Below are 27,816 nucleotides of genomic sequence, written 5' to 3' on the forward strand. Positions count from 1 at the left end.
AGATATGTCATCACTTTCTTTATTAACTTTATTCTGTCAGAAGCTAAAGCATTTGACTCAGCCCTGAGTTCTTCTAACTCCTGCAACATGTATTTTCCAAGTTAGTAAATCTGCTTGCTGTCATCTCAGAACAGCTAGCATTTAACGCTTCCGAGCACTTTTTCCCCCAGAAACTGCTGTTGATGATTTATTTCTCTTAGTCTCCTAAAGTATAAATTTTTAACCTGTCCAAAATTGAGTGGCTTTTGAAAAAAAAAAAAGTGTCCCAGCCCTGAATATGTTTGCCGAGTTTCTGCTGCTATCAGCGTAGTTCTCCAAAATTCTTTCACAAGCTTTACTACATCTTTGGAGCATGCGAAGTCCCTGGGCACAGGCAACACAGAAATGAACTCCCCAAATGGCATTAACTCACTAGGCAAGGCTGAGGGTCTCAATGTGGAAATGTTCCCCATTCCTGCCCTGATTCCTTCTCTCACAACACACAGTGGTTTTTAACTTTATTTTCTCATTCTGCAGTACAGCCACCTTGATTTTTTTTCTTGATCTTTTCTTGATTTTCTGCTTTTCCCAGTATAAATTAGTTTGTCTTTCCTCACCTCTGTAATTACATTTATGACGTATATACGCACACATTATTTGTATGACAGGATTGGGCAAATCATACTTCCAGACAACCTTTCAATGATTTGGTTGTATTTGATCTTTTTTAACATTTTAAAAACATATCAGGTTATGAAATGTATGTGTGTGTGTATATATATGGTTTGTTATATATATATAAAAATAGATGGGGTTTTTTATATATATGCACACAGAGGGTACACTTTTAGAGGAAAAGTATGTATAAACCATCTTGAATTCTTTTATTTTTCATATGAAAAGAAAAATGGTCTCTCTGTCTTCGAAATTCATAAAATCCATGTTTGTTTATCCAAAAGCCTGGAGAGGGTCATTCCATATCATTCCTGTCTCTTGAGTGAATGTATTAGTCATTCTTAAGGAAAACAGTATTATTGGCTTGGGTGATTAGGAAAAGCTCTTTTAAAATGAGTTTAGCTGATAAAGTAAATAAATACTTCAATGGCTGGAAGCAAAAAAGGGAAAAGAAAAACCAGTCAAGCACAACTTATTTTGCATCCTTGATAGGTGTGAAGATATCAGAAGTCAAGCTTTGTGGAACGTGTTAAATGATTATGATTTGTACATATGAAGAAACACCATGTATAGGTTACAGGCAAATTCCAAAGGAAGGGCATATTGAGGAGTGTAAAGTGTCACTAGAAGTGATCCCTGTCTTCAGGCTGTGTCTCAGTATTAAAGGTAAAAACCACGTGCTGGCTTTTGCACACAAGAAAGTAAAAATTGTGTTTGTACTTTTTTTTGGGGGGATGGGGGGGAAGAGGTTGTTTTTTCTTCAGTTGTGGAAAGTTTCTTCATTTTTCTGCTTAGGTTCAGTGATTTACAATAAGAAATGTTATATTTTTTGCACAACCAGGCACCACTTGCGTTGGACCCACAACATCACATCATTAAAGTGTTCAGTACTGAAGAGGCTGATTTTCCATGCCTTGTTCAAACACCTTTAAGGCAGGATATATTTAGATCTGTTAATTTTAGACATTCACCCTTTAAGGCTGATGCTTGTTAATATTAAGTTATGTACTTTCTCACTTTTTTTTCCCCTCCTGTTCATCACAGCATTGTTTAAGACTGAGATGATTGCTTTATCGAATATTCCTTCCCTCTGTCAGTACATAGATAATAATGCTGCAAATGCATTCACCCTTCTGCTTCTCATAGTTCAGCTGTAATTTTAGAACATGATTTTATGCATCTCTTTGGGAATTTTGGTTAGAAGATGCAGCACTGCACAGTCTTTTGTAGGACTCAACTAAACTTTTTCCATACATACCAGCTAAAAGGATGGGGTAATCTCTACATAAATGATGTCATTAAGAGTCTATTGAAATAACACTATTACTGGCAACATGCAACACCCTCCAGTTTGTGTATTGGTCTTAATTCATGCATCTGCACTACAGTATATCTTAGAAACCTGACCTTTTCACATAGCTGTGGTAGCATTGTCAATGATTTGCATTATAAGTAGTCTGGAATTATCTATACAGCACTGTTGCACTAAAAGCATGAATCTGATACATAGATGAAGGTTTTAGCTGGCAGGAAAACATCAGACTTGTGGGGAAGCTTGCAAAATTACAGCAAGCAGATAGCAATGATATCCAGCTCAGAATTAGCTGTACTGTGGGATTTTTTTTCCAGTCCTGGGTACCTTCAGTTGCAAACCAAGTGAGGAGACATGTCTTCATGTCATTTAGAAATCTGTATTTTCTCCATTAATATTTTTGTTTGACTGTCTTGACCTTCCAGCTAAAAATCAAGTTTCACTGTCATCAGTGAATTTCCTGAGTAAAACAAGGATATGAAGAAGATCTGTGGATAAAGGTGTCAATTTATGTTTGCAAACTTATTGTGAGATTATGTTACCTTCGTTATGTCTCTTTGTTCAACTTATGTTGTTATTTTAGCCCAAAAAAGGCCAAAGATCATCAACTAAAGTGCATGTAGAGTAAAGCTGCTCCTGTAAAATTGATGATCCGTCCAATTATTTATCTATAGAGGCTGCTGGGAAGAAACGCAACTATCTCAGTTCTCAGACCCCTCTGCTAGGTTGAACTTCATGGCTGAAGGTTTAATCCCTAAGTGTCATATCAACAATTCATTCTGTGATATTCTGGCTGACATGCTCTCTCCTTCCTTATTTATTGATGTCTTCAGTCATCGACAATGAGAGGAAAATACACTATTCGTCAAAGTGACGGTGTTTTACCCTCACTTACAGTTGATGCTGCTGTCACATTGATGGTTGGAAAATAAACTCAATCATTATAAAAAGCTAAGAGTGTGAACTTGGCAGTGACAGGAAGAAGATGAAAAAAAAAAAAAAAGAACCAACCACAGTAACTTGCTTAAAATTGGAGTAATAAAAATAGAGCTGTTTCCTATAAAGAGCTTTGTTTGTGAAATACCAAGCCATTTTAGCCATTTACTTTATAGTTATTCCTTTGAAGGAAAATCCGCTCCTCACACTCCTTTATGTCTGTGCGTATAATTTTGAGCAATAAATATTTCTTATCATTCCACCTTATGCTACTTGGTTAATAATTTGTTGATTTTTTTCCCCCTCTCTATTTTTAAGGGATTTTGCTTTGTTTTTTCTCCCCTAGACTACACTGAATGTGTGCATCTCTTTGTGTATTACAGTATTTTGCGTTCTTTGATGAGGAGTAAGCTTTGTATAATTTCATCCCGTAAGTCCTTTGACATGCAAACATAGGCAGAGCTCCCTTGAATCCCTTTCTTAGGCTACCATTTGTATAGCTGTACTGTACCTTACAGCTTTTGTAACTCAATAACCACATATCTTACCACATTTCACCTTTGGGAGGCATTGTATATACAGCGAAAAGTAAAGAGCAGCAAGCCAAGAGGGACAAGATAGCATAATGAGGATGTCAATTTGTGGTCAGATATCTGAGGAAATATTTATCTTACTTGTACTGTACTTGGCAACAGATAGAGAAATATATATGTAATGAATTTCCTTAGACTTTATCTGGCAGAGTGTGTACCTTGTGTTAAATGGATTTGGGGAGGGGAGGGAAATTGCTTGTCTCAAATTTTTAAAGTTTAAGGTGATTCTACTTTGGATTGTTTCCTGAAAATGGATTGTATCTATGAAAAAAATAGAACATCCTTGCTCTACTAACGTATTGGTGAATTTTTAATGATTTATTTTCTTGAGGCCTCTCAAATAAAGACATTTTAAGAACCTGCTCATTCACTAGAAAAAAAAAAAAACAAACACAAAAGTAAGACATAATTTTTGTTGCTTATGAATAAAAGATCTTTTTTGTAGTTTTACTCAGTTTTGGTGCGTATCCCTGGCAAGCTAAGCAAGTAGCCTAAACGAATGTGCACTGAAATGCTGGTTGTCTCCCACGTGCTGTGTGTCCTGAGGCAAGCTACAGCTGCTTCAGCTGCTTGGGTCTGTTTCCCCATCTGTAAAATGGGAATGATTTAAGTTATTTTTCTCCTTCAGGGAAATACAGGGAGGGTTTCTTAAATTTTCTATAGAGCTTTGAAGATTAAAATCTCTTCTCTATACTTGCTGCTAATACTTTAGTGTAAGAGGAGCATTTGACTGAAGCCGTTTGAAGAAGTTTTGGCATCTTGTGGTCTCTTTGTAACAGGCCCCTCTGCTGTAGTTTTGCAACGTTTGGTTCGGCATAAGCTGTGGAAGCAAACAACCCCTGTGTAAACAAATGGGGATGACAATAGGTTAATGTATATGTCCACTATTAAAAAGCATCATGAGATCATTTACAGTGTATCTCTAAGCTTGCCAGAAATAGTCCGTAATGGAGCAAAACAAACACCAGTAACTGGGCTTAGCCTGAAATAGCTTTTATTTAGAGCATCAATGGTAAATGCTGAGAGGCACAGAGAGTGGTTTTCTTCTGATATGACTTCTTAGTGTCTTTAAAAGAGTAAGGATGGCTGGTGTTTTAGCAAAGGCTTCCTGACTTCCTTTGTAAGACAAGGAGTGGGCTTAAGGAGCATGTGGGTAACATGAACACCCAGCACTTAGAGCAAGTCTAAAAGTCTTCTTGCCTTTGTTTCACGGATGAAAGGTCAGCATCAATTCCCAGGGCCACAACAAGCTCCAGAGATTGCAGGGGGACATCTTTCAGTTTCATTGTTACTTCTTCAGTTTTACCTTGCTTGGAAAACTTAAAATTTAGTATAATGATGTCTTCCACTTTGCAGTTAGGAGGAGTGATTAGGCTATCATATATTAAATGCCGCTGGTCTTTAAATAGTTTTGTTACAATCCAACCTGGCATTTTGAGGCCTTGCAGTCACAAGCTATATTTTTCATGATTTACATTTTGATTTTTTAATGCAGAGCAGATTGGACAGGAGATGCTGGAAAACCTCAGCCATGACAGAGAGAAGATCCAGCGTGCTCGGGAAAGGGTAAGTTTGATAATAAGTAATTGCTGGTCTTGGATTTTATTTGCTTTGGGCAAGTTCTCTGTGCATGCATATTGATCAGTTTTATATAAATCAGATGCTATCGAGAGAGATAATCACCATCTGCAGTGAGGCACTTAAGAAGTGTCTCATATGGGCCCAGTCCTGCAAAGCCTCTCATGCAGGGAGTCACACTGAAGTCACCAAGCCCGCTGTTGGAAGCAAGCTTTGTGTTACTAGCGTCATAAGTCAGTTTTCTGGGGCTTTCAGGGTACATTGTGGTGTCTGTCGCAGTGACTCCTTGAACTTTCTGTGAAACAAATTCAAGTATCGTGATGGAGCTTCTAATAGTTGATGGACCTTACTTTTTGTAGCTGCAAATGTTAATAATTGTCTCCTTAGGCAATTCTGTGTGAAAGAAAAGGTAGTGGGTTCCTTACATTGCTGCTATTTCAATGCAGTCAGAATAACATGTATGTCAGTTTTGGCTTATTGAGCCTCCATAGGGATCAACTCTACTCTGTAGAGTTAATGAAGATGCCCAGAAGCCCATCCCATCCAACACGTACAACCTCCCTGAAGTTCAGTCTAAGGAATTTTCCTCTGTGGTTCTGGATTCTGCTCGCAGTACTGGGAGTGACTACACCTGTGACTTTCTGTCCGTGACATATTGATCAGATGCTTTTCTGAGTGTCCAATTTTGCCAAAGCTAAGTCCTGCTACAGGCCTCTAGCTGACCGACGCCACTTAAGAAAACTCCTTTATTTGTCCCAGGGCGTTTCTTTACCTGCATAGCTTTGATTGGTAAAGCTCACATGACAGCTTTAACAAGGCATTTGCTGTCAGCTATACCGGTTTCTTTCTGAAGTCCTGGGCATTAGCTACTTTAAAACATTAAGTATAACTGAATCATTAAACGTAACGAAGGATTGTGAGCATTTACCAAGTGTTGTTCAGGCAACTTTGTGTCTTATTTCATCTCCACTCCTCACATCCCTAGTGACTGCTGAGTCTGAGATGATTTTCTATTCCTAGCTGGACAAGTAAAACCTCGGCAATGGAGATGAATAACGTGTATACTTTTCTGCTGATCCTAAAAATCCTTGGGAAAGAAGGACTGCAGTTCTGATGACTGTACACATGGCTCACAGTGTAACTTTTCCTTTTCTGTGCTTTCCACCCAAAGACTAAATTTCTTTGATGGCAAAACCTTTAAGCTGCAAGGAGTAAGATTAAAAATAAGGGTATTCTAGAAAGGTGTATCCCATCACAGTTCAGCAAAATACTTATTGCCATAAATGGAAGATCTCAAATTCCAAGTTTTATCATATGCCACTAAAAATACTTTATTTAGGGAATTCAGAGAAGTTCTCCAGTGGATCCACACAAGCACGGCTGTCCCAGCTGTCTGTGTACTCCAATATATATCTCTCCATATACTTAGTCAGTGATGATCTGGGATAACTTGGCAAGTTTTCCATTATGTGGAGATTCTTTAAAGACCAGGACAGAGGGTACTGTGTCAGTGATAATGTTAAAATAGCTTTACATTGAATACATGGAGTTATTATCTAATCAACCAGGGAACAAACTTGTCTTCTGAAAGTCAAATGTCAGCTTGAGCACGATGGTCGGTTCTTTGCAGTTCAGTATTGTGAAAATTAGGAAGATTTTCACATGAGCAACATTTAAATGAGTTAATGTCTCTGTGGTGTCATTGAATTTACATGTATGAGTTTTTCTGTATGTAGAGTTAAACATTTGAAGGAAGAAAAATGCAAGACATAATTTATTCAAAATTATACAAGCTTATGTGCAGTGCAAAATACCTGTGTAACAGTTGTGAAGAGGACTTCTCTAAACATTTTTTTTTAATTTAAAGCCATACAAAACATAAAAGCTCTGCCACAAGAATCAGATAGGTTAACTGGAGAATAAAGGACTCTAAAAGACGCAACATATTTTAGGAAAACCTCAAATTAAAATGCATCCAAGGCAGACAGGATACCAGCATCAGCATCTTGTTCATCTTCCTTCCTTTCCCATTGTTATTCTCAATATTAACTTTTAAAACCTTTCTTAAACACCATGTAGATTTGCCATTGCCATTGTCAAAGCATCTTTCAAAAGATTTTCAGAAAGCACCATCCTATGCCATTTAACCAGTTTGCACGCCACCAGCTTTTTGGCATCTGGACTACACTGGTGTTGGTAAAGAAATGATGGATTAGCTGCCATCCCATATTTCACTTTTAAATAAAAGCAAACTTCCAGTTTGAAGCTCTTTCTGTTGTTTTTTCTGACAATGTGGGAAGAAAAGGTGTTTTTTTAGTGTTCTCTTGGGAGGTAGCTAGAGATCTTCCAACTATGTGTGTATGTGTTTGTTTCTTTTTTTTTTAACAATTCTTTCGTTTATTTTGTGAGGTTGTTTTATTACCATAAAAATATGAGGTCGTCTTGCTTAGAGGAGTTTGTCAAACCTCTAAGATTCAGCTTCCCTTTCCTAACTATCAGTACTGATTCTAGCTGTCAGGTAGAATCCTACAGCAAGAGAGGAAAGTTAGGATCAAACATATAACGGTAAAAAAGAGAGAGCTACTTCTCTGTGAAAAGGGAGGAGAAGCCCCAAGTGTTAAACGCATCTTTATGAATAATAAAAGACCAATGTAAAGCATACATTTGTACTTCAGATTCCCTTCTAGCATAGATAAGAACTTGGCTTTTTAATGAGCCTTTTAAAAATTATTGTGGCGTTTTTTCTTCTGTTACTTGTGTCAAACTGGGCTAAACTGCTTTTCTGGAGCTTGAATTGTCTAGATGAATCAGGAAAAAATGAGGGAATGGCCTCCCTGGAATATAATGCTCATCTTTGTTCCATCGTGGCACATAATTACAGAGATCTGAGAGTCAGTGCAAACCTTCCCGCTGAATATGATATTGCTAAGAGCAATTCTTGGTTGGCATTATCCAGCCCTAGCTTCCACCTGGTATTTTTGTAGTACCTTTTAGAAGACCAAGGAGGAAATTTATGCAGAAAGGTTATGTGTCATGGATTGGAGGTTACGTGTCATTGATTGCAACTACTGGTTTCAGTAATAAGCATTAAATCTGGTAGCAAATATTTAAAATACTTGGCTCCAGAATAGAAACTGGTTTTAATGTTGCTGCTGTGCATATATTCAAGTTATAATAGAGGTTTGTTATGGTGAAGGTGATTTGTTACTGGAAGATTGCCACTTTTCTTGGCAGTGTTACTGTTTTGATGGATTTGTAATACAGGATGCATTTTGTCTTCTACAACAAAGTTTCTTTAGTAACAAGTCAATGAGTCAGGAAATCCTTTCAATCTGATTTGATAATGAAGAGGTAAATACTCAGCTTTCTGAAGGAGAAGAATTTTTTTATGTATGTACACACAGCTGTGTTTGGGGGCATGTTAGAAACAGCAATCCCTGTTATTTCATTGCTGACAGTCATTACATTATCACGTACAGTAGATTTTGATGTCCCACTGATTACAAGATCTCTAAAAAATCCGAAGTCTACTCACTACCAGTAGCAAAAGCAGCCATAGGAGAGTAACTCAATTCTTCCCATACACTTCTTCATTCTAGGCTTCCTTCTGTGGGATGTTGATAAACACAAGAGGTGAGGGTGAGGGTTTAACACCTTTTAAAGAACAATGGAAGTAATTGCTCTTTTTTTAATATGAAGCTCATTTGCTTCATAACTTTTCATCTCCCCAATTTCACTTTTTGTTCAGTTGTGCTTTTACGTATTTTGCAAAATTGTTAAGAGCTGTAGAACAAGTCAGCTGATTAAATTTAGCTGTAAAGCTGTGCCTTATGTATACTGTTCACAAAGTATTTGGGCATCCATCCCAGTGGTGGCTGCTGTAAGGTCAGGGTCATGTAAGCATATGGTTCAAGGGACCGTACAGGCATATTTCTTTGTCATGGAATTGGTAAAACAACACTGGTTTATATTTTTGCTTTTCCTTTAAACCACTTTCTTTGAAAAACAGTGGAAGAAAGATATGTTTGTTTTTTTTCTTTTCATAAAGCATCAGGAGCACAGCACACAGCTATCTCGTCATCCCTTGATGCCATCCCTAATATACATAACCAATACACACACACACATCAATAGGAATTATGGATACCAATTTATATAGCTTCTACCTGCAACCTTTTATTTGTAAAGCTTTCGGTCTTTATCCTGGTTCATCTTTGTTGCTTCAGTGTCTTATCTTCTGTGGGTTTCATCTTTACATAGGTGAAAACCAGACAAAGCATTTTTAAATTTCAGAGGTTTGGTGGCTTTCTTACATGAGAGAGTGTTGTGGGCTAAAACTGGAGTTGATTGACTCAAATGACAGTAAAAATATCTGTGCTTTGTACAGAATGGAGTACGTGTGCCTTTTGCCTTTAATGGGACTCTTTTCCCTCCAGCTTAGAGAAACAGATGCAAACCTGGGGAAGAGTTCCAGGATTTTGACGGGAATGATGCGAAGGTAAGGCCAAGGTAGGGACACCTCTGCTCTTTGTTTTTCCTCTCTCCCTCTGTGCCTTTAACTTTATTTTAATACAACCTCAGCATTTTGCTTACGTACCTGACTTTTCTTCCACGGGCTGCGATATGCAATGTCTTTGAGTGAATGCTGGCAGTGAAGCAGGCATGGTTAGATAGAAGGCTTTATCAAAGCAATGGCAAGAGTTTTCTGTAGCCTGAGGGATTACCCCTCGTTCAATGATTTCTCATCTTAGTTTCTTTGTATTTGGGTAGGGTTTTTGTGTGTGTGATCTAAAATTAAGCTTTTTGATTTTGATTTCCTGTGTTTATTGTTCTTGAGTGATTTTGGACTTTTCAGGGTTTTTTTTACCTGTAGATTTTATGTGAGAAAGTTTCTAAACATTTTGGGACAGCATGAATTTGCCCAGAGAGAAACAGTTAAGATGATCAATTCTGTCTGAAAAGATGGGGCAGACACATTGCCAGATCTTGTGGTTTTAGCATGTTTCTTCTATGCTTTCAACGTTATGAAAATTGTCCCTGGGATCAAAGTAAGGTGATGCAGAAAAGAAAAATTTGCAACATCCTAAAAATCTATGTGGTAATGCAAGGAAGGAGTTCTCCAGTGATAACCAGCCACCTTAAATTTACATTGGTACCTTTGTAGATAGATTTTTTTTTTAATTAATGGCATCTTTGCATATGTGTTCTTTAGCCAGTGAAACAGCACCTGAACTTCTCTGTGATGTCCATATTTCTGTATATATTCAGCTTCCTGAAAAAGAAAAGCATCCCTGTAATAGGAGGTGGTGGGTGCTGTAAAAACACAGTATTAAAGGAATTTAAAGCATCCTCTGAAGTGTTCAGTATGAAATTACACTTGCCATGGGCTTTTATGTTGCATATTTGCTTAATGCAATTTCCTTATTAAAGAAAAAGGAAAATGAAGAAAAAAGCAAGAGAAAGTTTTAGCGGAGTTGTTGATTTGTCACTTGGATTGGAAAATAGCAAAACCAGAATTTAATAATTTGTCTTTAGTGCAAGATTTATTTATTCATAAGTGTCCTCAGAAATATCTCTTTGTTGGTTACTTGAATACACAGTTGACAAAGGTTAAAGTGACTGAGACTCATCCCTTCATTCCACCGATTTCTTACAATTCCAACTCCAAAATGTAACATATAAAATCTCTCTGATTAAGAGTAATATGTAAATGACACAAGCTAAATTCAAAATCCGTGGAGAAAGGAAGTGGCAATTGAAAGGGATGGTTCAGTGCCTGTAGACAATCAAAATAAACTATAAAAAAAATAAACGAAAGAAAAGACACAACCAAACCCAAGTCTCCCCAGGAAGGGCTCTGCGACATGAGCTGTAACGAATATTCTGCATATGTCTCCATTTTGTCAAATCTCATTAAAGGGGTTTCTTGCTTTATGTCAATTGAGCTGTCCAAAAATCATTCATCATTTTAGTGTAAAAAAAAATCATGCAGTTATTTAAATAATATCATATTAATGTTAAAGTTCAGCTGTCATTTAATAGTATGGCTTAATCAGACATAGCATTTAGGAAAAATAGTTTTTTCGGGCTTTACTTGGCTTTCAGGTTGGCAGATTCAAATAAGGATTTATGGGTTTCTAAACCAATGTATTCTTTCCATGTTTATGCTTGAGGTACCTCAGCCTTTTTTTGCAGCACCCTGTAGTCTGTTATTTTCAATAAAATCAAGTATCTCCTCATATTGTGTTTGAATACATTTGCAAGTAATTTGGAGAAGCTGAAACAAAAACATATGCTGTAACCTTTGACTTTGTTTTGTGTTTGGGAATCGCAGTTAGGAGTCCTAGTTTATAAGTGTTCCATAAGCCGAATGAAAAATATGATCTTTCTGAAACACGCTTGGGCTCTTCTTTTCAGACAAAAGGATTATGTAGTCAAACACCATGATGGCATGTTTCTGTGTGTCAGAAAGGCACTGGATTTCCTTTTGCTTTAACAGAAATGCTGAGCTGAGTCACCTGTCTGCATAAAAGGCAGGTTAGGATTTAAGCTCAACCCAGGTGAATGTGCCAAAAGAAATACCTTGGCATAGGTGCAACGTGCAGCAGAAGATTCTCAGGATGTTATTTAAAAGCATGTAATGGATAGACCTACAGTGAATTTCATGTTTGTGACTGTTGGGTAGAATGGTTTAGATAGCATTAGCCCAGCCACAGCATCATCACCGTGTTGTTTAGTCACAAGAATAACCATAAAATACAGACCCCAAGAAACCAGCACAAATTAGATAAAGAGAACTGTAAGAAAAAATAATTAGCACAGATTGGCAGTTGTGTCCTAATTTCTGCACACTTCAGTACATAATGTTTCACTTAATTACTGGAACCAATAAAAATGCTGGAGGACTGTTCTTCTCATCATTATTATACGGAAAAGGTAATGTTAAACTGAACATTGCTCAGCTTAGTTGCTGCTCTCAAAATATGTATCTGCTGATATGCTTGAAGTCATATGCCTGGCTAACACCCTGTGCATCAAATTAGAGACTAACTAGTGCTATTTTTACCATCTGGGAAAGGTAAAGCAGCATCTCTTCTGAATCTGGCCAAATATATTAAGATATTAGATATTTAGATAGCTGGAGGGCTGAATTGTGCCTTTTGTATGACCTAAATTCCCTGGCCATGTTTGTGTGCATAGAATGTTCTGGAGATGGGGAATAAAAGCAGGGACAGGTTTTGTAGGTTGATGTAGCTCACAAAAGAAAACAGTGACGTAAAAGGGACAGGTCTATCCTATCCTACTTTGCTGCTCTGGCAACTTAAGGTAGTCAGCCATATGTATTTTGGGTCTTTGAGTAAGGAAACTTTTGTAATAAGTACTTTTAAATAGTCTTGCTTTGAAATGAGCTGTACATTTGTAATTTTATTTTCTTTCCCTGTAAATAAGCCTACTGAGGTTCTACTGAAATAGTATTTTCCACTTGTGGCATTGCATTACTTGATGCATAGTATCAGCATGTTGATAATGTCATGACATTTCCTTTTCCATGTAGCCATAGCCCTGAACATCCTGAACATTTTATGACTCCTCTTTAAAACTGTGAGACTATAACAGAAGCTCAGTGTCGTTTCAGTTACTGAATTCCCAAATAATAGCTTTTAATATAAGGAAATGGCATCTTCTGTAGTCATTTGTGATATTGCTGTCTCAGACATCTATCCCTTGGCCTCTACCCCATTGTGAATTGAGGAGCACACAGTGTGTTAAAAGGAAGCAGAGAAGAGTATGTTCAATCTTTTGCCCATATTCTAAGCCAACAACTTAGGAAAAGCTTTTAAGAAAAGAATTTGGACAGTCTCCAAGCCACACACGGCCCGTTGGGAAGCAAACAAACCTAAAAGTAACCATATAAAAATTGCAGTAGATTTGAATCTTTATCCAATTAACAGATAAATTCTATCACCCCTCCAAACTGCAGAAAAGTATTTTAGAAAAATGGCTACTACCCTCCAGAACAAAGTTTTACTCTTTCTGGTTGACCAGGAAATTTTTATGCCAAAATCTTTTAATCTTCAGTTTTCAATCTTCCGAGTTGTTATCAATGATGTTTTGAGAAGCTCATGAACACATCTGTCTGCTGGACACAATGATCTCTTAAGGTCCCTTCCAACCTCTATGATTCTGTGATTCTGTGAAAGCAGACTTTTAAAATTCGATTTCCAACAAGACAGAGACACTAGCTCCAGCTAGTAAGAGTTCAGTTCTCTGGTGGTAAGTTACACGACTTGCCTACAGCTGCATGACCAAAGTGGCTACACCCAGAAGCAGGGAATGCCTCCACCTCTGCACCTGGTTGTAGTCAGGCTTCTTCATTTGTCTTTCCAGAAAAATTCTGGTAGTCCTGTTTCCTGCATCACTTCTAGTCAACTTCCTTGTACTTTTGACCTCCAAGATATTCCACACTGTACAGTTATTTTTCAATATTGCATGGAATCACACGACAATTTAAGTTAGAAGACTCTAGAGGCCAATTGATCCAACTGAAGTCTAATTAGGGCAAGTTGCTCAGAGACTTCTCCAGTCAAGTTTCTGATGCATCCAAAGCTGGAGATACCTATGGCTCTCAGTAATCTGTTCCAGGACCAATTGAATTAATCAATTTTTCCAGGCATCTAATTGAAATTTCACAGCATCCAACATGGGTCCATTGCCTCTGGTCCAAAGCAGAATTGATTTTAAAACTAAGTGTTTTAGAATTGGCCCTCAGAGTTTGGGCCTGCCTTACAGTGATTCCTAGGAGTTCTCAAACAACTTAAGCAGTTCTGGGGAGACCCCTGTGCTCATTTGGATGAGATGGCATTCACTGTAGGGCAACTCTTTAAATAGGGAGCAAAGTGCTCTGCCTCCACCCATTGACCTGTTTGGGTGGCCATTCAGCAGTAGGTGTACAAGGTTTTTTTACTTGTTTTACCTGCTTTTTCATACTCTGAGAGTTGTGAAAAGTTAATTATGTCTCCTCTGCCTTCTCTCTTGACTTCTTGATTTCCATATGCAGAATAACAGCAGAGACCGTCACGTCCCTGTTGAGGCAAACAAGTGTTACCGCTGTCTTTTTCCACAATTTCCTTACCAGTATCTGTTTCCATCCCCAAAAGTCCATAACAGAAGATTTGCTTCTGAGCTAAAGCCTATCTCAATATCAGTCATACTAGGCCATGACTGTCAAGTCTGCAATTTCTGGAGGAAAGTCTTCATACCACCGATACTGAGTGAAGTTTAACATACAGTTGCATTTGCCTTGTTTTCATGCTCTTTCCAGCAGGAACTTTGCATATTTGGTGGCAAGCCAAAAGAAGTTTGAGTAGCAATTCTTTCAGCAACTTTTTGTTACATACTTTTACTTCAAGATTTATTTCTAGACTGAAAATGATTGAAATGGCAAATCCTTTAGCAACATGTCTGCTCCATGTTGAGTATTTACAGCTGCAGCTGTTTACTTCAGTAATTTCGACATTGATTCAGAAACATATTTAAACATATGGTTAACTTAAACCAGAGGAGCAATTCCCTTAACTTGCAGGAGACTGAATAAGGAGGGGGTGAGTGGCAGAATGATTCCGGTTCATCTCTTGCGGCAACACAGCTTCTATTGTGCTCCTCACTCAAGGCCGATTACAGAGCAAACCCTGTCCTTAATATTTCTGTTGATAAATGGAAACCATAAAATACACATAGAGTATTTTAGTGCTTGTTACTGTCAGTAGCTGTTACAGACTTTTAAGCACCTAATATTGTTACTTATTTTATTGTTGTACTTGTTTGTGTTTTAATATGCAACTAATCTTTATCAATTGTGAGGTGTTTAATTTTTTTTTGAAGGAAACTGGTAACTTTTTGTGGTGCTGTTAATCATGAGTTAGTCTTTGGATAAGGAACATGTGGTTTGTTATTCCAGATTAAACCTTGGCATTAATTAGTACCTGGTTATTCTTCACTTTGTCTCTGACTTTAAAAAGAAACCTTGTTTCTTTGTTGAAGTGATGGACAAAACATCTGGAAAATGTAATGTCAGCAAAATTCCCAATGGGAAGCATTCTTCATTATTGGGAGTCCAACCAAAAAACAGGAAATGTACCTCTAGGTCTGAGCAGCAAGAATTTTAAAGTAGTATGGGATATTGTGGGTTCCTTGGTCCCCATTTAGGTATGACATAATCTGATGTGTGTAAGATTCATTTCTTGGTTTTAATAATCAAGAGCCATTTTATAAACCTTGCTCATCTTTCTTGGACAGTCTTCTATATGTTGTTCCCAAAATGCTTTTGCAAAATTTGACTCCAATTCAGTGTTAGAAATATTTTTCAGATCGTGTACCATAGAAGGCACAGAAGGTCTTTTGAGCTGCTGTATAATCACCGTAACTACAGCAGGCACTGTACATGGAGAATTCCAGGCCAGGTACTGAAGGTGCTGAATGCATCACAGAATCAGACCAATTTCAACATTTCAAGCATGTAGCTGTGACTAGTTCAATGCCACCTTAGCCTTTGCAAACCTGAGGCCCCATCATCCCTACAGAGTTAAGTTTGCTTCAAACCTGGGGGGAAAAAAGGAGCATCATGATTTATCTTTACATTTTAACAATTTAAATGCATAGGATAAAATAAATGGGTGTTTTAATCTCCTTGCACGTCATCAAAGTCTTAGAAGGGCATGTCCCTCATTCACTGAGAATTGCATTTGTATTGTAGCATTGTTTTATTTTTCAGGTTGTTGGAAAGCTTTATCCATGTGTCAAGCTGCTTACACTACGTCCATTATGAGTAGGGCTTTCAGGATTCTTCAGATGATATTTCTAATTCTATTTCTATTTTTCATTCCTTTTTTAAATGTACAATGGCCTTTGTTCTGTCCTCTATTCACTCTTTTCTGTCATCTGGAATTACTATCTCATTTGCCTCCCTTCCATCTACTTGTGTCCAGCTGAACAGCTGGAAAGAACATTATCTAAAGCACGGTAGTGTTTCTGCAGGAAAGCAGGGTCCCAGTGGATAATTAGCCAAGCTAGTCCTAGACTGCGTATACCAAGAATGTAAAGCATCATAATAGGTTAAATATCATGTAACCCTTTGTGATTGTTCTCTGTAGTGAGATATGTTGACTACCATTAAGCAGCTAGAGCCTGAAAAGATTCACAGTGTCATGAGTGAAACAGAAAACATTTCACAGTCAGCCTTGTCATGTCTGAACCACGATAGATGTCCCGTGACATGCCTTCATGAGAAGGTATGTCTTACATCAGTATAATCATTGCAGTGCTCTTTTGCAGTAGTTACAAGTAATTTCCAGTTGGTTGAGTTCTCTCTGACATGATATTTAGGAATAGTGAAGGTAATGAAAATATTTTGAATGTGGTGAGCCTGTTTATGTGGTGCAGGATGAAGTAGGAAACCTGTTAGCAGCTGCTGACATTGGTAATTGCTGAAATAATTGGAGAGAAGTCTTCAGAAATCAATGAAGTCAATCTCCTTAAGACCATTAGTAAATAACGGATCATTTTGTTCTTGACACCACTCACACTGTAACTGTCACAGAACAATATATACCAAATTTTACACATCTCATTTACTACAGAGTGTTTAAGCTACAAATACCTAAATGTAATGTCTTCTGATCACAGACCTGCATGATATCTTGTTGCATGGGTTGTTTCATTTTAATCCACAATTTTACCAGAAGAAATAGAATTATCTTGGAAGTGATGTCAGAAAAGTTCAACCCAATTGTGTATGGCACTGTCCTTGTTTCAGTCCTGGCAGATCTTCATCTGGTCTACTCTTCATTGACGATCATTCCCCATCTCTTCAATCAGAGTGTTCCAAGTTTTTCCTAATGTTTACCCAAATTGTTCTTCCTGGGTAGACAGAGCTTTCATGTGCTGGTGCATTAGAGATTTCTGTTGTCTGTCATGGCCTGTGACTTCTGTGGTGGAAAGAAATTTCTGCTGCACTTTTCAAGAATTAGAGAACATAAATAATAGTGTACAGAATTAAAATCCAGTTTCCAGTTTTCATCAAACCAAACCTTTTGATGGGATTCAGGAATGTAAAAATGGAAGACTTGGATAGTGTGCTAATAAGCAAACCCTAGAAGCTCAGCCTCTCCCAACAGTAGCTTCATGCATAGGTATCACTGAGCTATGCCAATAGAGACATCAAAATTAAATCATTCTTATGAGGTTTTGGGACTAAAACTAGAACATATACTAAACTGACTAAAAGTAACATTTGAAACTCAAACAAGATCAACAAAATACAGAGAATTAACTTTTTCATAGCACTTCTAAACATTTTGAGAAACAAGCAGTAATATTGTCACACAAATGTCAGAATTTTTAAATTATTTCTCCCACCCTTGCCAACAGATACACCAGCATTTTGGACAGATCTGGTATTTGGAAAAAAAAATGGTGGGAATGGGCATTGTTTTGCCTAGTCTTCTGTCAGGTCTCTGCAGGAGCTTTGATAATCTTTATCAGGTAAAGAAGCTCTTTTGAACATTCTGAGTGTGATTTCCAGTAGCACTTGGCACTTTTCTTGCCACACTTGTTTGAAATTGTTGGCTTTTAATGAAAGAAAAAATAATTCAGCTTTCCAGCATGATTCTGATTACACACCAAGGACTTTATCTTTAAGAAAACAATGAAGTCATCAAATTGATTTAAAACTGCTGTGATAGCAGAATTTTGTCCCTATTAGCTAATCGTTTAGAATAGATGGTTTTCATTCTAGCTTATAGTAGCAGGTCAGGGGTTTGGCTGTATTCAAGACACATAGGAGATTAAGTGACCAATAACTGCAAAAAAGGAAAACTCAAGATTTGCAGAGTGCAATTTTTGTTCAGGTCAGTCACTCAAGTTCTACCACAAAATCCAGGATGTGAACTTGCAAGTCATATTTCTGTGAGTAGTTTTCTTATCCATAGCCCTAATATTGAATGAGGTTCTCTTTTTGATGTGAGCAAGTATTGGGGGGGGTAGGGGGGTGGAGGGGGTAGATGTGTGTGGTGGAGGTGGTTGTTGTTGTCGTAGTTTTACAAAGTAGGCCATAAATGATGACTGTGAGAAATCAACAGCTAAGGAGAACTAGGATCATTTAAAGCTGGTTTCAGATAAATTGGTGTTGCTGGGGAAGAAGACCAAAACTGAGGGAGAATTTACATCTTTGGATAGTATGTCACTATTTTGTGTTGGACCTTTGAAACTCTGCAGAAGAAATGTTCACACATCACTAACCTACTGAGCATCTGTCTGAAGAATAACAAAGTTATAAATGAGAAATTGTGGTCTTACAATGAGCGATTGTTTAGTTGGTAATCGGGAGGATGAAAATTTGCTAATATTGGCTGGTTCTTGAACTAATATGGAAGATTTGATCCTAATCAGGAAGGCAAAGAAGTCAGTGAGGAAATTGAGCAAATAGGGAAGACAGAGAAAAACAATTTTATCATCAACACTGAGATTTATGTACTTTACAACATTTGTGTGGCTCCAAAGTAATTAAATTAAAATCATTGCAATTGTTTCAGAAGGATTCCTGTAACCTGCTTGCTTCAGACTGATACATTTTTGGTGCTAATGCTTCTTCAGTCTTAGAATCAAGAACCCCTGAACAATCCTTAGAATCAACTCATTTATAAATCCTCTTCTAAAATAGATGTATTAATAGGGGCTTTTTAAGACTTGAAAAATTAGTCAATGAATTTGAATAGTCGGGAGCTACAATTTATTAGAAATATAAATTGTACTAGTACTCTCCAGATTAAAAACATATCCAAAGAGTTTTTCAGTGACCTGCAAATACTAAGGTGTTAGTTAACATGGCTTAGCCTGCAGGATCTCACACTCTGGTATTCTGTAATCCAGAAGGTTTTTTGTAACGTTGACAAGTTTTGTCTTACCTAGTAGATCTGCTGGTAGTTGAAGATTACAACACTAAGGGATAATTTTTCATCTTGAATAAAAACTGTATCTTAAAACTATTCTTGCACCTACTCCCTGCTGTCTTCCTGATACAAATGCTTCTGTAAGCAGAAAAAAGCCCCACAGAGAAAGCCAACCAATTGTCTGTGTCTATATTTTTTTATTGTTTTTAATCATGGCTGCAAATAATCCACTTAAACAGGGAATTGTTTGAGAAACATGGTTCTAAGTGTGCCCGGTCTTGCCTAGATGTTGGGAAGCATATGGCCTACGTTATCCATGCCAAGAAACTTCCTTGCTGCTTTCTGTCACCACTCTTATTTTTCTTCAAACACAGTTTTCAGTGTGAATGGCACACACGTGTTGATTGTGAAGGTAACATTCTTTCAGTACAGCCTTAAGCTAATTACTCTTAGTGGCAGTGAAGCTTTGTACCTCCTTTGTGAACAGCTATTTATTCTACTACACCAGTACAAAGCAATGTTTCACATTACCAGTTTACCAGACTATTACACCATTGTGATTTAATCCAGTGTAGGTGGATGGAGAATATGAGCCATCTGTTTTATTTAATGATATAATCAGTAAACAATATATGCACTTTACACATTTGGTCATTAAAGATGCCCATATTGTTGGGCCCTGTATTTACATTGTAAATTGGTGTATTCACACATCAGCCCTTTCTGGTTTAAAAGGCTTGCTGTGTTCATAAGATGGTACAAAGCAAGCTCAGTAACCGCTCAAACCCAGCGCAGGTGGTCGAGCTAGTTGCCACGCAGATCAAAAGTCAAACAACTGTGAATCTTCCTTTGAAATGACATTTAGAGAGACAAGGCTGGTCTTATCTTCACAAACAAGAAAGAGTTATAGATATACATCATGAAGTTATGAGAACAAAAGGGGGTTTCATAATCACTCGGCATCAGACAATCCAGTACTGCAGACTTTTGTGAAGACATCTTTGGAATATAAAGACCATCTTATTTTCCTGGACAAAATTTAGAGGAGTGAGTCTGAATTATTAAATAAGAGAAAGTTGAGTGGTTTCAAAACTTCAGAAACAAGAAGTTGCCTGCTCTCACAGTCGATTTAACTTCATTTTGTTTTCAGCAATACTTAAGCAGAATAAAGCAAACAGCAACAGTGAACCCCAATCTTTTTCAAGGGATAGAAGTAAATGGATGTATTTGTGCTAGAAACAAAGGAAATTGATTTCTGTTTCCCCAAAGTACCCTTGATGAGCACCAAAAAGTAGCCACCAAACCGTATTAAAAATTATTGATAAGAAAAATCTTGTTTGCGTTTTTAAGGACATGGAAGATCACATGAGCCCATATTAAAACAGTAATACTCATTTTAATGTTTTGGTTCACAGTGATCTGCATTAGATGCCTAGAACTTAAGGTTCTCTCCAATTAGGAGGACGCATTTCTGATTGTATTTTATGAAGAAATACAATTAGGTTTATCACTTGGTGAAAGCTTGGTTGTCACTGCCTGCAGTCAGCGAAGGGAAAGGGCTTGGGGAAGGGGTATGGCTAAGTGTGAGCTTGCAGGTCAGCAAGGCTGGAGGAGTAGTCCTGGGCTTAACACACAGCTGCTCATGGGCCTGCTAATAAAGGCAGAACTCTGTGAATGGCAGGTTTTTAGCTGAGGTTGAGATTATCTTTTAAAGAAGCAGAGTATCTGTCAGGATGAGGTCTTATTTTTGCACTTGTATAAAAAAAACCTAGCTGCAAATTAGTAATATACAGGAGACTTTCATTTTGGTTTCTGTTCCTACATAATTCAGCTGTACTTGGAGGTTCTGAATATATATACACTCAGTAACATAGCCTGTGTGCTAAAAAGAAGTGTGTTCACTTTCTATTTAGTGTTACAAACATGAGGACATAGCTCTGTAAGTCTTTAAATCTATTTCAAAGGCAAACTAATTATTATTCTTTTTTTTTAATCTTGGGGTGGGAGGAAAGAAGATTTGTTTCACCAGGGCTTTTTTATGCTGGCACGAATTTTAGAGATAAAGTATTTTCAAGTGTATGAGCAAAGAGAAGAAAACATCTCATTTTATGAGCCATTATATGTGCTTTCAAAATATATAACATTTTTATGGTTAAAATATTTGAAGTAAAACTCAGCTAAAGTGTCCCTTTTATAGTCTTCTCATATCTGTATTTCATGTAAGTTCACTATTAAGCATTGGCATGTTTCTGTGTGCTTTGTGATGTGGTGCCTTCTGATTTTGGGATATTGTGTAACTAACATTTATAATCTTATAAAGGTGTTGAGATTTTTTTTGTTCCCATCCCAAAACAGGAAAAAGAATCAGAGACTTGACTACTAATGTCTGAATCCTAGCTTTGTCCTGGGTATATCTTGGGTAACTGTGGACACATCTGTTTCTGTGCATCTCTAAAATGAGGATAATGTTCCATATCTCAGCAAAGCGTTCCAAGAGCACATGGCCATAATTAATCTGCGCATGGTCCTCACATGACAACCTGGGGAGAGTTTGTGAATGATGGACTCACTGGTATCAGTGCCTGTCCTGGTTTGGAGTCATGGCTTAAATGGATTTAAAAGGGGTGAAAGAGAAGCATGGGAAGAATTTGGACTAAATGGGCGCAGAGTATCTGATTTCCCATAACAATCCATTGCAAAGTATGTACCTGATCTTCTTAAATACTGAATGTACATATGAGAAAGAGGACACATCAATTCTTTGTTGTCTCTTCAGATAATATAATTTTGAAGGCTACAGGTGACTGGCTCATTTTTCCTTGTGTGACATTTTCAGTATGTTGCAGACAGCAAAGAGTTGATCCAACAAATGGAATTAATGCATCCCTGGAAACATAATGATTAAGGGTGTACTTAGTAGAGCAGTAATGTTAAACTTGATGTACTAGCCCAGGCAACTGCTTCTTCCTTATCAATCTCTCCTTACTGCTTCTGTCAGAAATGATGTTCTCATAGCTTGTTGTGGACTGAGATGTGTTATTGCTGGCTGCTGTCAACCTGCAAACAATCAGTACTTTAAATGTTTGTTAAGTACTCAAGGGTTCCTCAAAGAAGTAGTATATCCTTACAAATGCAATGCTTTATGACTTACTATCACAGCACTGACAGTTTGTTGTTCAAAGGTGTGCAGGAGAGATGTGTAGACTCAGGGGTAAAGATAGACACTTCTGGCCAAAATTATGCTTAGCATTAGAGATAAAAAGAATTATAGTTTGTTACACAACAATGGATGGGTAAAGTCATGAAGATGATGTAGGAATATATGTATGGGAACGATGACATACTAGAGAGCCTCTGAAATTCCAATGTTTTGCTGCTCAACTTCTGATTAAGGAGGAAACAAAAATCTGTATTTCAATTGCATTTTATTGAAACGTCCAGTGAAATGATACTGCTCTCAGCTGTAAAGTTAGAAGACAGTTGTTAGTAGGCACATGTGAAATCTAGGGTAAAATGAAGTTTGGATGTGATAGCTGGTAACGATGCTGTAGAGCACATTTTTCATGCTTTATAGAACATCTCATGCTGGTGCACTTGGTTGGTCATATTTTAGCGGTCATCTTTGAATTATTGATGGTTTATTAAAGCTCTACCAGCAAGCAGTAGGAGAATGAAGCTCCCACATGCCAGTTCCTTCAGATGATTTCTCTTTGAGGAATCTAAGTGATCAAATGAGATGTGACCAATTCCTGTTTGAAGAATTATAAATGGCTCAACTCATTGTTTGTTAGCGAATTCCCAGTGTCCTCTTTGGAGTAAATGACATACTTAGAATTAGATGATATACGCATATCATGTTAAGCATGTTGTAGAATTGATTTATAATAAACTACATGAACTGTATGAGCAGTGTTCCAGATGCTTAGCAGTCAAATAAGGAAACAGGGATCTTGTCTCAGAGATGCAGTCAAATAAGGAAATAGGGACCTCATCTGAGAGATGCACTCTGGGAACAGACAGCATGTAGGTGGGGTAGGGAATGTTGAATCCATCCAAAGAAAAGGCACTGCTGCAGAGCTGCTGCCAGGATCTGTTTCAAGCAGTGCTTGGGGTTTTTTTATGCTTATAATTCTGTTGGTTGAAAAGCTTGTTGCCAAATCCTCGCTCTTTAAATCTAAGAGGAGGAGCAGGTACACAAGATACCAGAGAAAAGCTGGTTTATAGACTAGTGTACAGCAGAGTTTCTCTTTTGTCCTCTTGTTCCACTGACCCAAGTAAATACATATTTCATAGGGAAATGTTGTGACTGACCTGGGTAATAGAGGTAGGTTGGGAAACCTATCAAACCTGGCCCTCCTCTCTAAAATGTTGAGTTCTGAGACTGACTTTAGTTTAAGACCCACTCTACCTGCTTTCTTTGATCCAAACGCTGACAATATGTAACCGTCATTTAAAGGAATGAACTCCTTTGTGATAAGGGATCCAAGAAGTGGCCCCAGAAACCACCTCCCCACATGGAAAGCCACCACCCTCTGATTTGATGGCTTCCATGCTAATGCATCTTTTAAGGGGGCCTCTTTGTCCTGCGTTGTTAGTTGTTTGGCTCTTCTTTTATTTCAGTCCTAATTGTCATTAGCCTTTTTTTTTTTTTTTTTTTAAAGGCATCTGGGGAATAGGAGTTTATTGCATATTGTTGTGTTTGTCTAAAGGCAATTGCACAAGCTTGAAACCTAATCCTTGTAATCTTTCCTGCTAGGGAGAGCTTGAGATAAATACTGCTGTATGCTTGGTGGGAGTGGGTCTCTACTTTTTGATCATCCATGTCTAAATGTTGAGTAATACTTAAGGGAAAACGTTCTCAAAACATTCCTTAGATGATTATTAGATTATATTTTATGTTTGATAAAAACTGGAAAATTGTGTAAATATTTGCTTAACATCCCACCCCTAAAGCAATTTATTTCCTTTCTGGCCTTCAACCCTCTTGCTCAGTGAAATGAGATCAGTCACTTTCTGTTTATATTCAGTTTCACTTCACAGTTTTCATGTATGTGTAGTGCAAGTCCTCATTGCAGGAGAATATTTAAAAAGTAAGTGGGGAATAAAGAGGAGGAAAATATTTGAAGAATATTTTCTAGTGTCTTCCCATGTTTTAAAAGTAGATAAATGCTATGATTATACTACTTGCACATGACACACTAGTAACTAGTGTTAGTAGAAATCTAAAAAATAATCCAGTCCCACTTTTATATCAATTTGTTTGTGGCATAGTACGATCAGTTTGTATGTACCATGTTCCTGTGGCTACCGCTCAAATCAGCCTTTGGGAAAAGCAAGCACGTGAGAGCTCTCATTCTGCAACGAGGAAATCACTTTTCATCTTGGATACTGCATGGTGGTTGAGTTTTCTGGGACGTGCTGGCTTTTTCACATAGACAACAGTCTCATCTGGGCTTTTTCATTTTGGATTGATATAGAGTATGGGTCTTAAAACTATGGACAGCAGAACAAATGTGGAGTCATGATTAGAGCTCGACTGGATGGGAGGAGGGGCTTAGGGTAACATTGTACTGTGGAAAACGAACCACCAGATTGAGTAAATATTTAAATGATTTAGAACAGTTCTCTGCACCAACCAGCGTTGAAGCATTTCTGTCATACGTTGCAAACCGGCTGTTTCAGATACAAGTAGTTTCTCTTGAGTTCTCTTTCTCTCCCACCATGTTTTTGCAATTAAATACTGAATGAAAATTCTTTTTCCTTTCCTTTTGTTTTGTTTTTTTTTTGTTTTAAATGTGTTACTTTTTCCTTAATGTGTAGCAGCTGATTTTTCCTCTGTTGGCTCACTTGGGCACAGAGACAAACCTCCTTTCAAGGAACAGAGTTCCAACATTGTTGTTGATTATTTTAATGGGAAACTGTCTGTGAGGCAGGCTCTTCAGCTTCTTTCTGGGGCCACAAAAAAAAAGGCAAGTATTTTATCCGTAAGTAAACCCCTTCCCTCTGCAATGTGTATCCCCTTCCCGCTGTAATGTGGATAGACTCACAAAGAAAATAGACATACAGTCATGTCTCCTCAACACGCTCACAAAGACCTTATTTTCAAGAGCAGCCAACCTATAACAGGCAGTCCCTTGGGAACACAACTGGCTTTCTTCAGTGTGAGCTGTTCTTGGTGCTTCCCACAAAGTTGTGTTTGAGGTCTTCTGCTCCTTTCAGGGCCAAAGGGCCAATTTGCTTTCCAAAAGCTCTTTGCCCTTCTTTTTTTCTGGCTTACACTATCTTACCTTCCCAAACTTTTGAGTTGCATTTCTTGCAGGTGTCTTGTGCTTCCTCTCCATCCTGTTCTCTGATTTTCATATCCTGCCAATCTGAGATGGTTTTAACAACTGTTGACAAATGTCTTCACTTAGAATCACAATGTGGTTGCCCAGAAAAAAAAAGGTGGCCTTTCTTCCTTTCTCTCTATGAACTATGAATGAGAGGGCTGGAGAAACTCCCCTGTGAGGACAGGCTGAAACAGCTGGGATTGTTCAGCCTGGAGAAGAGAAGACTCGGGGGGACTGTATAGAGGCTTTCCAGTATCTGAAGGAGGCCTATAGGAAAGCTGGAGAGGGACTTGTAATGATAGGACAAGGGGTGATAGCTACAAACTGCAAAATGGTAGATTTAGACTAGATATAGGGAAGAAATTTTTCACTGTGAGAGTCGTGAGGCCCTGACGCATGTTGCCCAGAGAAGCTGTGGCTGCCCCTGGATCCCTGGCAGTGTTTAAGGCCAGGTTGGATGAGGCTTTGGGCAACCTGGACTAGTGGGAGGTGTCCTTGCCCATAGCAGGGGGCATTGAAGAAAGATGATCTCTAACATTCCTTCCAACCCAAACCATTCTGTGATTCTATGAACTGGAGGCATAATGTGTAAAAGCTTGGTGTAAGCTCACAATAGCACTTTGTCCTCTTTCACATCACTTGCCAAATAACTACTGTTGTGGCAACAGCTGTAACCAAGCATGGTGTCATCTAGTTTTGCCATAACGTGACTGGGTGCCAATAATTTTAAAATAATGTGAAACACACTCTCAGGCTTTGCAATGAGGCATCTGATTATTAAATTCCTTGGAATGTCATCTGGGTGGGTTTTTGAGGTTTTTAGACCCCTCTTTTTTTTTTTTTTTCATCAGTTCAGGTCTCAGAACTGGACAGTGTGGTGATTAAAAGAAAAAGAACAGAAAATTCTCTCATTATAGTAAACATTTCCAAGAAAGCTCTCACCCTGAAGCAGACAGCTCTGCTCTGCTTACATAGACAGCAACAGCAACGGCTCTGTGAAGGCTATCGGGGTGGAGGTTATAATTGTGGCTACTAGTTGTTTGCTGTTCTTTACTGTAGCACTTTCTCTGGTGACAATAAATGCTATTTGTTCTTAGGCTTCTTATTCTGAACTACTTATAAAAACTAAAAGGTAGGAACCTGGTGAAGCATTTGTTTTTAATACATTGCTTACATTGTGCTGCAAAGGACGGTATTCAGCATTATTGTTAATGATTGAAGCATTAGCGTTTAATTGTGTAAAGCAATTAAAAAGCTCAATATTACTACTTCCTGGGCTGAGTCCATTAATACAGCAAGCATTAGTAAGAAATATACTGAAGAAGTTGAACAAGGTCATAAATGTTCTGTGTGGAAAGAGCACCTAATGCTTTTTTCCAAGCCTTTAAGAAGTAGTTTACAAAAAAAAAAAGAAAAGAAAAAAAAAAAGGAAAATCCAAACAAAACCTTGTGAGGTGAATAGATAAAAAGCTTTCTTGGTTTAGTTATGTCAGTTTGGCTTTTTCCTGTAATTGCTAGGGTTGTTTTGTTCCTAAAGAGGGAACGGATGCCAAGCTAAAGAGGTAATTTCTGAGCGCTGTTTCAAGATATTGTGAAAGTTCTCAACTTTTCTTTAATAAGAAAAATAACACTTCTCTAATGATGTCTGTTTATTGCATATTGTTCTTCTGTATGCAGCTCGGTGCAGCTGGCAGCAAGTACTTGAGAAAAACCCAGGGCTGAAGAAAAAGTATAGGGGAATCTGAGTAGCCCTGAGTACCCGCAGACTGTGTGCACCGACTCCTCTGGGTGCTGTCAAGCAGTCCTTACCTTACATCACCACGGATGAAATCGAAGAGATCATTTGTGTTAGATCCCAGGTGTCTTTACATTTGAATCTGAACAGGAAAAAGCTCCTGGCAGCGTGAAACTGGATTGGAGGTGTTGATACTCCAACCACGTCCGGATGTCACTCTCCTTGCGTCAGATGGGCTGGCTGTGGGGCTTACTTTCCTTTGGTAATCTTAGGAGTTACTTGCACAATGAAAGGGCCAGGTTTTTCCGACCTGTAAAGAGTCACAGCAGAGCTCTCCAGTTGTAAAGTATCATTATGTGCTCAGAAGTGAAGAGGCTTTTACTAGGGAGGAGCTCAAAGCAAAACCCTAAATGTGGATATTTCTAAACCTTGGAATCTGTATCCATGTCTGAGTTTTTGCTGGTTACATGTGCCAATAGTGCATTAAACCAGCATATGACATGGAAATTTCCCTAAAACACAGTATTCCACATCCAGGTTCAGTTACAACTAATTTCTGCAGGGTCTGCTAGATAGTTTCCAAGGGAAATTTTTGTTTAATTTAATATCAAGCAAAATCCACCATATATCTTCAGGTCTCTACTTAATATTTTAATGTGTGCGGAACAGGAGCAGCACAGGCAAGAATAATACAGTGTTTCCCAAAATGACTCATTTGATCCACAGCTTAGGA

The 27,816-nt window shown here is 37.9% G+C and overlaps 1 protein-coding gene across 2 annotated transcripts in view; it reads left to right on the forward strand.

Annotated features, from left to right (window-relative positions):
• Window positions 1-27,816, forward strand: part of VTI1A (vesicle transport through interaction with t-SNAREs 1A) — a 267,123-nt gene that overhangs the window by 156,918 nt on the left and 82,389 nt on the right. For both annotated transcript variants that reach the window (XM_084265085.1, XM_084265086.1), the window contains 2 exons: window positions 4,991-5,061; window positions 9,510-9,571. In XM_084265085.1, coding sequence (XP_084121211.1) covers window positions 4,991-5,061; window positions 9,510-9,571 — 133 coding nt within the window. The remainder of the gene's footprint in view (window positions 1-4,990; window positions 5,062-9,509; window positions 9,572-27,816) is intronic.

This window comes from Gallinula chloropus (genome assembly GCF_964237585.1).
Source record: "Gallinula chloropus genome assembly, chromosome: 5".
Classification (NCBI taxonomy): domain Eukaryota; kingdom Metazoa; phylum Chordata; class Aves; order Gruiformes; family Rallidae; genus Gallinula; species Gallinula chloropus.